General features: G+C 37.0%; 1 protein-coding gene across 15 annotated transcripts in view; it reads left to right on the plus strand.

Annotated features, from left to right (window-relative positions):
* CAMK2D (calcium/calmodulin dependent protein kinase II delta) overlaps positions 1–13,338 on the plus strand; it is a 191,296-nt gene that overhangs the window by 112,203 nt on the left and 65,755 nt on the right. For all 15 annotated transcript variants that reach the window (XM_068941784.1, XM_068941771.1, XM_068941786.1 and 12 more), the window contains one exon: positions 7,387–7,441. In XM_068941784.1, the coding sequence (XP_068797885.1) occupies positions 7,387–7,441 (55 nt within the window). The remainder of the gene's footprint in view (positions 1–7,386; positions 7,442–13,338) is intronic.

Raw genomic sequence — 13,338 nt, forward strand, 5'->3', positions numbered from 1 at the left:
CTCATCGATATCTATTTTGGGACCTTATATATTCTGTACAGCAAGAATCTTTTACCAAAGCTAGTAGTTTGCAAAACTGACTTCTACGCATGCATTAGACTCGAAGGGTTTTAATGAAGTGAATATAAATTTTTCTGGCATTTAATCAGGATACAGAAGTTTATTGTGGGAGGGCCTTGGTGAGAGAGTGTTTATAAGAAATGAATATTTTTTATGGATGTAGCCATAGCAGTAACTGGCAGGATAGACTTAAGCAGAGTTATTTTGTATTGAGTTTAATGAGGCTAAAGTCATGACTTCGGCATGCACCACTGATTTAAGGAGTTTGGCTCTAGTAGCAAGGATTATTTATACCATGTATCAAAGGAGAGGAAGTAGTGACAGTGAAGGAAAAAAGTAGAGCATGGGAATGAAGTTGCAGTGAAGACTTTTGCAAGAGAGCAGAAAGCAGATGTCTGATCAGTGCAGACAGCAGCACTCTTGAGCGGTGGTTCACAAGCTTTCGAATCTGCAGCTCTGCTTCCATATGCAGTTCTGTGTTTATCATGCTTAGTTTGGGAACTGTGGATCTAGACTAAAAGCTATAGGAAGAATCTTGACTTTAGTCTCAGTTGATGGCACTGCTGTAATGACTCATCTGTGTGAGTTTCTCATTAAGTTTTACCAGTAGCTTTATTTTCCTGCCCTTGTTACCCTTGACTTATTTCATAGAGTAGGAAAGATGACAAAGGGTGACTTTGGCAGGAATGTCTGAGTCCTAACACTGTTAGAGAGAGCGCAGATACACTGCAGGTCTTCCACTTTGCAGAAAAGCACTGTTACTGAGTATGAGGCAGAAAATGTTTATAGGCAAGTGTTTTGATAAAGGAAAGTGAGCAGGTCAAATACTACCAAAAAAGCATTTCCTGGTATACCTCTCCAGTAACTGATAAAGGTCATGTTTTTTGTTTTACCTCTGTATTTTTGAATGCAACAACTTATCCCATGCCTAGTGACAAACAGATACCAGTTCACAGAAGAGCTAAGGTTAAAATGAATCGTTGCATTAAGTTCATTCATGAAGTAATTAAGTTTATTTTTGAAAGATTTTTTTTTTTCTAGTAAGAGTGAAAGATCCGCATAACCGTTTTTAATATGCTTCTGGAATTGAACATTTGAGGAAAGCACATTGAAAGTATGTGGAATTCTGTTATTTTACATTTTTTTCTTTAAAGACAAAAGTCCAAAAAAGAGATAACAAAGTTGTTTGCTGCCCATTATACCAAGCAGTATTCTGTAGAACAGACAAAATGTTACAGTGAAACACGAACTCAGAAAGTCAAATGCAGGAGGTCATTTTATTTTTCACTCTCCTAAGTACAAAGTCAGTAAGAGTTTTCCATTATATTATTATAACCATTATCATAGAATGGCAATTGGAAACCATCTCTTTCAGATGAAAGTTAGTGCTGCAGCCAAGGGGAAATAGTCCTGATTTTGGTGAATTTATAGTTATTTTTTCAAATAGAAAGATCTGTGCTCCCTGACTTCCTATCGAGTGTTTTAAGGTGTTTGCTGAAGCCTTTGTGTCAAAGATTTGTTTGACACCTACTCCGTAACCCACTAGAGGAGAACGGCTATAGTAGTGTAACATGAAGGAGGAAAAAAACAAATGCCTGGTGTCCTTTCCACCATATAATGTAGCTGTTCATGATAGCACTCGTGAAACGCTCAGGGACTACCCAACTCCAGTTAATGATAATTAGATCTAACTGCAGTCTTTTCAAAAAAGATAAATGGAACTATTTTGCACTGTTGAATGCTTTTTGTCCCTGAAGAAATGGGAATGGCAGCGTGGGTTACTGACTGGTGTTCTTACATGAAATGAGTAATTTTTGTTAATTGCTGTCTTTTAGTTTGCCTTGCCTGAATCCTGCCTGATACCTTTGTGTAAAAAAGGGATAAGTTTGTATTGGATACCCCAACACTTCTTGTAGTGAGTCACCTCTTAAACTATTGCAAATGGCTTCTCCAATTGTCAGTACCGCATTCCTTATCCTTTCTAGTAGAAAGTTGAGTTGCAAACTGCTTGCACGCAGAATGCAATGCAAGGGTCTGGGCCACACTGGATTTGCCTCTCTGCTGTTGTACACCCTCTACTCCAGATTCTTAGACTGTCTTATCTTCACCATAGATTTTTCTCCTCTGCCCATGAGTATTTGCGATCTTCACCTAGCAGGGTAAATGGCATGTAGCTGTAGTTGGACTAATTGACAAAGCCAAAATAAGCACTTGCCAAAAGACAGTTTTGGTCTTCCCCGGCTGCCTCAGACAATCATAGGCATGTGATTGTGATTCAGGGAAGGATTTGTGCTTATGTGAGTCTCTTACTTGAGTCAGACTTTGGGGGAAGAAAGAGAAAGAACGTGATCCTTGAAGAAGATATCTCCACTGACAGATCCGGCTAGAATTTGGCTAGTAGGAAAATAGCCTCACTAAGCTGAGAAACATTGCCCAGCATCTCAAATCTCAATTGTATTCAAATCAGAAGGGAGGTAAATTTCTGCATCCCTCTTTTAGAAAAGAACATGACAAAGTGAGAATGTCTCCTGTTTTAGGCAGGCAGTGAAGCTCTAGAAGCCTCTTCACGCAGCACCGTGCTGTTCTGCTTAGTAGCAGGGATGTGACAGATGCCTCTATCCAAGATAAAACTTGTACTCTTGGCTCTGGCAAGGTACTTTTCTTCTCTGAAATAGCAAGAATAAGCTACTGCGCTGTGTGGAGCTACTAACATCTGTGTAATGTAACTATGTAATGCCTTGCAGTGTAAGTGGTAGATGCAGTTGTTTAAAAAAAAGAGAAAGAAGAAGAAAAAAAAAGAAGAAAAGTGGTTTTGCAATTCCCTTGAACCAAAGGCAATGAAATGCATCTTAGGCTTCTCCTATGACTTTGTCGCTTCAGGGTCACAGTTTTAAAACTGTACCTTAATGCCTGTTGGTCTGTGTTGACTTTATTCTTATCAAGGAGATGACTTTCTCATAAATGCATGCAAGAAAGTTGTTCTGCATTAAAAATACAGGAATAATAAAAGAATATAGTCCTTTGCTTCGGCTGATTGCCAGAAAATTTATGGTGGAGCAGTGAAAAGAGTGAACCATGAAAACTGATTAAATATAGTTATGATGATGTGATTTTGAGTGTTCTGTAGCCACACACTGAAGCTAGGACTGTCTGGTTTTAATACTGAAGTAATATTTTTAAGGTGGATTTCATTTCTAAATTTTAAGATTTAATACTTCTCTGAAATCTCTTTAGAGAATTGAAACAATCTGGGTTTCTAGAAACTTCAGAGATCTCTGAAAGCTGATGGCACCAAGTATCTTGCCTAGCAAGAAGTACTTGGTAGCTCTGAATATCCATGCATGATGTGAGAAGTCTAATATTAAGGCTTCTGTCTATCTGAATCGAAAGCTCTAAGTAAATAGCTAGGAGAAGAATGCTACTTTGAATCAAAAAAATATTCACAGACTAACTCTGCTTTGATTTCTTATTAATCTGTTTCAGAAACATGCAGTTTCTATCAAAGCGTATAATTTGCTGCTTATTCAATTTTTAAAAGTTTTAAACTTTTCCGGAAAGGCATACGCAAAATGTGCTAGCTGCCCTGTACAAGTCACTATTTCAGCGTTATGCTGCGTCTCTGGGACATATCCAAGGGCCTGTCGTAATTCCCATTGCTAATTTCTGAGTGGTGATTCACCAGTAGTATCTTTGACGCTACGGTATGAAGTAGTGTACTTGAAAGCAATGCTACTGAAGTGTATGTGTGTACTGTGAAGTATTCTTTAAAATTTTTTCTTAATATTCCCTGTCCAGTGATAAGCAAGACTTTTTGGGGGTATCCATTCTAAGCTTGTAGTATTGGGATATTACTCTAGGCTAGTAATTGACTTCTTACCCCAAGTTTGGTGTACTTTAAAAAGCTGGCATTTGAGGGTATTGAAATCTCACAGAAACCAACCAGAAATAAAGGTCTTTAAATAAATAAGACATGAGTAAATAATAGAGTGATATTCCCTAAAGATGTATTAAAAATGCGTTAGCACTAAGATCTGGAAGATTCATATTTCTTTGTGTTGCTCTGTTGTTAGTATTTGACTAGTCATTTTTACACTTTGGTTTTACTCTAGCTTTTTAACTAATTACATTTTATACCTTTCGACAATATTTGAGTCTAATTTTCTAATCTGTATGTCCCTCTAATGCCTATAAAAAGAATATATTTTACCGTAGCAGCAATGTACCACCCTGGCCCTTCATGCTCAAGGCTTGTAGATTGCATAAAGTAAGACAAGTTTTGAGTATAGAACCAGCCAAAACCACAAATTCTGATACAGACCTACTTGACTCTTCTGAATCATCACAAGCTCTGGGCAGCCAGTCAGCCAAGAGCTGGTTTTCTCTTCACTGTTGTGTAAACACAAGATGTTTCCTTGGGCAAAATATCGTTAAGAAAAAAAGACATATTTGTTTGATTTTTCTGTTTTTTCAAATGTCATATATTGCATGAAAAATGATTAATATATAAAGCTACCAACTGGGGAAATCTGTAAATCTTTCTCTTGCACTTTCCTTGTTAACTTAGTTTTGAAAGTAAAGTGGGTTTAGGATAGCCTGACTTTTTATTCGGTTTTATAAATGATATTGTTATGGATCAAACCACTGAGAAATCTTTCATGTATTGTAGGAAAGTTAGCTTTGGAAATTGCCATTTCATTTTAAGTAATTAGAAAAAAAGAATTATTTCGTGGTTTTACCCTGATGCGATTTAAACTGTTAACATAATTTAAAATGAAAGTTCTACAACTGATTAGTGCATTTTCAGAGAGAACTTTTTTATACCTCTGCCTATCGATCGATGTATATGTATGTACGTATAGATATGTATATAGATAAAGTGTGGGGTTTGTGTGTGTGTGTGTGTGTATAATATATGAAGTAGGTAAATAAATTACATGTGGTTATAATCATTAAAATACTAGAGATGTATAAACTGTGATTAGCACTAGAAACTCTTAAAAGACTATTTCCAAGACATGACATCTCTTTGCTTCTGGCAAGTCCTCTCAAGTACCTTACCTTTTTCAGGAAATTGTTCTTCAAAGTGATTTAATGAGAGGCAGTTATCTTGCTGAGCTCTGGGATCCTCAAGGACTTATTCCTCTTCTCTTCCTGATCATCTTTGCCACAGACCTTTGCTATGTCCTACGGACGTAGGTCTGGCTGAGCACCAGCGTCAGGCACTGTGTAGTCGCTTCTTTTTGGCCTTTCAACACGGTATTGGCTCCCACTGTGGAAATTCAGCATTGATTGGCAGGCCTCAGTCTGCCAGTAGATTTATCTCTGTGACTCTTCACCCCTAATGTATTGAAGTGGATGGCAAGTAAGAAGATTAGAGAGATCTACAGTATAATAGAAATATGAGTGGGAGTGTAGGATATGGTTACTTTTTTGGACTCTATTTGGAAGTGTCAGTTAAAGACAGAAGTTAGTGGTGGAGTCAGGTATTTGTTTGATGCAGCTGGCTTTATTTTCCAAAAGAAACGTCTGTCTGAACAAAGTTTGTTAGCCTTTTAATCAGAGCTTTGCTCCGACTGATGAGGTTTGTAATTCTACAGGCTTTAGCTCCCTCATGGTTTCTCATCCAAATTTGTGTGCTCAAGTTTGTGCCATAGCCTTTACCACAGCAGATGCCAGGTCAATTGCTAGTGATTTCCTTGCTCATAGAATTCTTTTTTGTGAGCAGCTTCGCATGTGTCTAGATTTGGAACATGACGGTTTTATTTATTTTAGCTATCACGTTCCATTAATGAATATAATAGCTCTTTAAAGCTTAGGCCAGTGTTTAATCCCATGCTTCCAAGGGATCTAACTAAACCTAAAATAATAAGCTTGCCATTCTCAAAATTTCTTCTCTTGCTATACTGACCTTCTCTTGGCCTCCCATGCACATACGTCCCATCAGGAAAACACTCTGTTTGGTACAAGGGCTGAAACAGTGCCTGGACTGCACGTGGACTCTGTCGTATGAAAATACTGATATACTCTGAATAGCCTTCCTTTTTGCATGTTTGTGTTGTTATTTTGCTTAAGGAGTCTTAATAGGAAATTTGGACTATTCCCAATGGTGTGATACTGATTTGGTTGTAACACAGTTGCTCTTATTTCTTAGGGAGGGGATGGGTAGGTTTTTTATTTCTTTTGTTTGTTTGTCTGTTTTTAAGGGAAGTATAAATAACAGTCACACCAAGTTGTTGCATTTTTCACCTGCAAGTGTAGCGTATTATGACTTTGAGAAGAAAGATGTCTGCAGTAAACAGAAAACTGGCTTTCAAAAGTACTGTATTTTTATACAGTAACCTGGCTGGCGTGTTAGGGTAACTTGACTGAGTGTTTTAGGATGAAAGTAGTTATTGCTTGGGTAGTTAACTTGTTTAAATATTTGAAACGAATGGACTAAAACTGCAGGCGTTTAATTAAAAGTCAGACTAAGAATATGACAAGAAAAGCAAATTATTCTAGGGACTGTAGGCAACAGTTTTGTTTTTAATTTAAGTTCCTTTTTAATTATTACTTAAATCTTGAACTAGTAACTGAATATATGTGTTTGCATTCTGTTTTTTTAAGATAGTCAGAGGCTTTTGGTTTTCAAAGATTCAAACTAGTGAATGCTTTTTCTTGAAAATCACCATATATTGTCTGATTATGGTATTTGTTAACATAGTGCTTGAAGTATTCATTCTGCTGAAATCTATGATTAATTGAGGCTTTTTTCCTCACTTTATTTACAGCTTTAAGATGTAATGCTGCTGAGAAAATAATTTTATGACCTTAAGAATATGGATTAAGATAATAGAAGTCCAGTGACTGGAGACTCCTGTTATGCTAATTAAAAGGTCGATCGGAGGTTCTGCCTAGGGAAAAAAGTTTAGTAATGTCAATTAAATAAGTTTAGATGATGTCTGATTGTGGTTTTAGTACTTGTTTAGTCATGATTCAGCATGAAGGATGAAGAAAGAGAGTTCCATGCATGTATGTGTGCATACATGTAGGAGGTAGTAGGAAATGATTTCAGCATGCTTCTGTGGCATAAGAAAAGCAGATCATATTTAAAATAACCATAGAATGAGCTGTACGTACAGTCATATGGAGTCATTGTTTCTCTCAGCTAGTGGAAAGGACAATGCTGAGGGTAGAGAATTTTGAAAAGCAGATGAGAACACATACAATACCAGCTCTACAACAGTTAAAATCCCCCCTCTCATCCCCCAAAATCAAAGAAAGCCATAAAAGATACTACCTAAAAGATGACTACTTTTTCTCTTTTTTTTCCTCCCCCTTTAATAGTGCGACTTCATGACAGCATATCAGAAGAAGGATTCCATTACTTAGTCTTTGACTTGTAAGTATGTGTTTTGCGTTTGTATCATGTTGGGGATGTGGTATTCCAAACTTTTAGAGGTAAATGCAACTTTTAGTTGTGTTCACAAGATAAACGCATGGTTTTGGTGCAGTGAGTTGGACAAATTGTAAATAGAGCTAGAAGGACAGACATAGTTGATCATTTCCATGGGTAAGAACTGATTTGTAAGTATCAATTTAAGAATTCTACATTAAGACTTTTGAATAAGTAGGGCTACCGTTGAAGTGGATTTAGATATAAAATATAGGCATGTAAGTAAAAGCTGTGTGATATCTGCCAAAGTAAATGTGTGACTCATAAAAAGTAATTCACTGCAAGCTAGTTGTCCGGTGAAGGAAACATAAGTAAATATGTAGAGGAGTTGTTTCTTCACAGAAAATCTCCATTACTGGATTGAAAGATTTTCCTCGAGAGAAAAAGACTATTGGAATATGTTATTCCTGATTTATGTTTTACTGATACATAGAATTAGTTTAATTTTGACACCAGTCAGAATGTAAAATGGTCAGCATATGGAGAGGAAGATTCCTTCTTATTTCTCATTTTGTTTCAGGAATTTGTGTCCTGTGAGCTGTTCATATAGTGTATGTGTGTATGTATGTGTACGAGAGAGAGAGTGAGAGAGAGAGAGAAAATGTGTTTTACTGAGTTGGATCTTGTATCTTTTAGATAATGTTGTTTAGTAAAAGAAGAGGTGCTCGGCAGCATGAACTATGTGTAACAGGCACTTAACTTGAAAAATAATTAAAGCACTGAAGTTCTTCATTCTTCCCTGGGACAGGCAAAATTTTCCATTCACGTGAAAAGTTATTGCTTTTGGTTCTGAGTATGGGCAAACCATAAATGGTTTTTTTCTTGAAAAAATGACTTATTTAATTAAAAACAGTCTGTTTTAGCAGATTTCCAGGGCTGTTTATGGATATGACAAATCTCTTCTCCCTCCCCCGCACGCTTTTTTAGGCCCAACATGATTTTGTTTGTTAAAATGAGAATATATTATTTCTCCTAGAAATGTGAAATAGTTTACTTCCAGGCATGCAAACTGAAATATTTACATTCAGCGTAGGTAAATGGTAAGAGATTGGAGCCTGGGTCTTCCACAAACGGTCGAGTGCTTTCACCTTCAGATTACATTTTGTTTTAAGTTCCGGCTTAGATTTAATTAAAGAAATCTGTGAAGACCTCTTTGAGACTAGACTTGAGACTAGCAATACAGAAATATTAAATAGGTGGTCTGTCTGCAGTAAAGGATTTCAGGGTTCAGTACTTTGATCTGAACTGGAGACAACAGGAACTTGTGTCTGATTTTTATATATCCCAGGTAAGTGCTCTGACTGTTGGGTTAGAAATACTCTAGGGCATAGCATGCATACTTGCTCCCTGTATGCACTGTTTTTTGTTTAGTTTTTTTTTTTTTTTAACTTAAGGATACAAAGCATATCTTTCTGTGTGGAATTGGAAAAAATGTTCTTAATCCTGAATATTCCCAAGATGGATGTGGAATTCTTAGTTTTAGTGACAATATCCCTGATAAAGGCTGAGAGCATTTCACTTTCTGCTGTACTGTGTACTGTTAGAAACTATGGCCTACTGTAATTGCACTTTTTGCCTTAAATTGTATACATAATGCCAGACATATCATGAGAGATTATGGTTGCAGTGTGGGCTAGAAGGCATTTAAGCAACATCAAAGTCATAGATATCAGTATCTGTATCTTGATTGTAAGAGAACAAATAGAAGGCCGTATTCTGCTGAGTGTTAACATAAAAGTAATATATAACCGAAAGATACAGTCTTGCCAAAAAAAATAGATTCTGTGCCAAGCATTCTGCATTGGACTGGAACTTCCTCTATTTCACTGTCATTCCCATTCATAACAAACTCGTACATATGCCCTTTGCCCCATACTCGTGCCTGGACTCGTACATATGCCCTTTGCCTGAAGCTTCCTCAAAAAAAGGCGGCTTCAACATATATGGGCAGCTTTTTATGTCTTGATCATGAGGTTTTAGCTTTTTGTCAGAATGATTTATTTTGCAAAAGAGAGCAAGTCTTAAGTGGTAGAGGTGGTAACTGTGCTGAGGGATAATTATCTTTGAGAAAGTGATACGTTCTTGTAGAGGTTTTGCCTAGTTATTAGGGGTGTCTGTTTAGTGTTAATTTTGCATACAGACTAAGAAATGATTGCTTTAATCACTAATACTGATTAATTTTCACTAATATTGATCAGTGAAACTTCATCTTGTACTGAATTTGTATATGCTTCAGTGGCTTATTTAAATGTACTTGAAAGATCTGTCACAAAAAAGGCACCATATGTACTATTTTAATATGAAGGCCAAGTACATGCTTTTACTTAATTACTTTCAGCTGGAGCTTGACTGTGCTGTAACAGTGTCATTCCACCCACATACACCATCATGTCTTTATCTTAATGATTTCTTTCAGACTGTGTGGTATTCAGTACTACTGTTTCTTTAGAAATTCCCTTGAGACAGCATCCCACCTGAGAAGGGAAAGAGTGCTTTTCTTTGAATAGAAAGAACAATGATTGTCACTCTGTTTTCAATTTCTAATAATCTTGTTAGAATTAATGTCACAGGGATGTCTGCTATCTGAAGAACAAGCCTTTTGCTTCACTTGCGTATCTCACTGATAGTTGTGCTTTCATCTAGAGGAAAAAAAAAAAGTGATTAATGTACCCTGTTACAGGCTTGCATTTGGGTGAAGAGTTCTAATCTAAAAATGGGAAGGTGGAAGTCTTTTAAAATCTATGTGGAATCTACACATTAAAGCCTGAAAGATGTGCTTTCTGGTAAAATGAAAGTTCTTTCTATTTGCAGTGTAGGGGTGTTCCTGTGAGAAGTGCTGCATCTGAAAAAACTAGATGCACTAAAGTAATGTTTTGCCATGCCGTATACGTTTTTTGCCTTTGGTTGCTGACTCTCCATTTCTGAATATAAGATTGAAATTTTGTAAATGACAGTGTAATTCTGGAGTGTGGTCCTTATTTTGTACTTGAGTAGCAGGTAAGGTAGTGATTTGCAAGGACTCTGTGATGTCACTGCCTAGGAACAGAGTATTCTTACTGATCTACCAACATGGTTCCTACATACGTTAGATAATAAACTGTGATAACCTTCTGTGATACTTCTCCCAAGCAGAGGACTTATTCCTGTCATGTTTCTCCTGCTGGATAGAGTGAAGCGTTTTTCAGATTGATAAAATGTGCATGGTAAAATTAGTAATGGACTTTATAATAAAGTTTCCTACTTCTCATCCCTTTTTTGGCTAAGGCAACTGTAGTTAGGACTTGTCTCTCTCTATCAAGCCATTTCAGTTGCCAAGTACGAATGAGATTGTTTTCAGTGTTAATGATGTTATATGACTTCAAATCCAATCAATTCTGTCAGTATTAATTGCTGTATCTGAATGGGAACAGCTGTAGCACTTGAAAATTCTCTTATGCAAGTCAGTTAGAGTCTCTTTTTTTTTCATAGTCTCCAGTTTTTAATGCACTTGTTGAGATACAACAATTGGTACATTTAGAGTCCCAGCAGTGCTGTAGAATTCCAAGTGGATGAACTATAGCGTATAGAAGAAAGAAAAATACAAAAAAGCCTAATTGCAGAACAATCTTTGCCTAGGGCAAGTGCCTTAACCTTTGTGTCTTTTTCAGAAGGAGGAAGGCCACAGAGAAGTGTAAAAATACATGACTGTAGTAACTTTTTAAGATGGCTTCCTCCCACCTTAATTATGAAAACAGTTTAAGAAATGAGGAATGTAAGCCAGAAGGAAGCAAAGCTGATGTGATCATCTGCAGAGGCTTTTTATTAGCCTTGCCAGTTTAGGAACCTGCTCTTTTCCTTTTAAATATTTGCTAATACTCTTAAATTTTTCTAGCAAATTAAATATGGTACGTGAAGTAAATATTTTTTATATAATACGGTGTTAAAATGTCTGTGACAAAAATGTGGCATTTAACACTGTAAATGCAATAGTTTGTTTTAGTGTGTATAGCAAGTCAGTCAAAAAGCACTTTTGAATGGAGCAGTTAAAAACTGCTTCTTAATGAACCTCTCCTGAGATTAAATGGGAGTAACAGACTTTGTATGTGAAAACCCGCATGCTTCTCTCTGCTGTTTTTCTGAAAGACATACCTGGTGCAGAGGGCCTTGTTTTCTCTGCGTAGTGCTTGTACTTCTTTCTTGAAACAAGCCCACATACTTTATTTGTTTCTATTAGTATACTCTTCAGAAAGTTACAAAAGACCAAGAATAATTTGTGAGAACAAGTAACTGTTTTAATTTGTACCATTAAAGTTAATAGAGCCCCTATTATCAATGTCCTGTCATGAAGTTGGCAATATACCTGTAACGGAAAGGCATTCAGATTCATTTGCATCCTGTTTTTTTAATCTCCTGGGGAGTAAATAGCTTGGCAGCTGTTTGTGGAGCTTTCTAATGCAGGGTTGACGTTGCTTATTTTTTGATCTTTACCCTTTGCTTATACAGTCTTCACTTATATTGTGTATAGCCTGTCCAGATATAGCCAGAGATCTAATCTATACTGACAGTTACCTTCTAACCTAAGTACACAGACTAGAATCTGCATATGATTTCTTTTTCCCCTGCATGGTACCCTGCATCAGTTTTCCATTAGTTAAGCCTTTTTTAAAAAGTTAAACAAAAGCAGCAGCAGTGGAAGTATAGATAAGGTATATTTAAATTTCCTCATCTAAATTGATTTCAGAGATCAATCTCAGTATTTCTGTCTTTGATCGTCAACACCTCCAGGAGTTCTGATTTCAGCACACCTCTCCACGTAAGCCAATTTGATGCTCCTAGTGGTAACAATGCAGTAACGTTTGAGCCATGCATTCTTCAGAGAGTACATCACTCTTTCGTTTCAGGTCATGGTCATTTCAGCCTTTAGGTAGGCAGGCAAAAACTCATGACCAAGGACCTCTTGTATTTGTGTAGTCTGCATTCATAGTAGATATCTTAAGTCTATCCCTAGTCAACTTATTTCATAATTGAAGGTACAGGGGGAAAAATACACTTAGCAAAATGAGGTCTGAGAAGGAGTTAGGAGTGTTTTGAAGCCATGTTGGTATTAAACTGCACGGAGGACAGCAGGAAGGTTACAGAATCATTGCTAACTGTTTTGTTCCTTATTTATAGAATCATTGAATGGTATAAGTTGGAAAGGACCCCTGGAGCTTATCTAGTCTAACCCCTTTCTTGAAGCAGGTCCAACTGGATCGGGTTGCTCAGGGATTTGTCAAGTTCTGAACATCTTCAAGAATGGAGATGCCAGAACCTCTGTGGGCAACATGTGCATGATAAAATGTAATAAGAAAAAAAAAATCCTGTATCAGTTTGGAATTTCCCGTGTTCTAGCCTATGTCTATTGCCCTTCATCCTGTCTCCATGTACCCATGCCTTAGGGAGCTGTAGACAGCAATGAGATCTCCCCTGAGCCTTCTCTTCTTAATGGTGAACAAACACAGTTTTCTCAGCCTTTCCCTGTACATCATGTGCTCCAGACCTCTAGCCGTCTTGGTGGCCCTCCAATAAACTCAGTGCAGTATGTCAATGTCTTTCTTGTACTGGGCAACCCAAAACTGCACATAGTACTCCAGACTGAGTCTCATGAGCGCCACATGCAGGGAAGAATCACTTCCCCTCAATCTGCTGACCTATGCTCTTGCTAATACCATGATGCAGTTGATCATCTTTGCTGCAAGGGCACATTGCCAATTCATGTTCAATGATAATATAATAAGCAAAGACCAACACTGCTATTATTATTAAGGATTTTCTAAGAGCAAAGGCACAAAAGCTGCAGGTAGCTTTCAGATTCTCTCTGGGCA

This window comes from Struthio camelus, chromosome 4, assembly GCF_040807025.1.
Source record: "Struthio camelus isolate bStrCam1 chromosome 4, bStrCam1.hap1, whole genome shotgun sequence".
NCBI classification, from domain to species: Eukaryota; Metazoa; Chordata; class Aves; order Struthioniformes; family Struthionidae; genus Struthio; species Struthio camelus.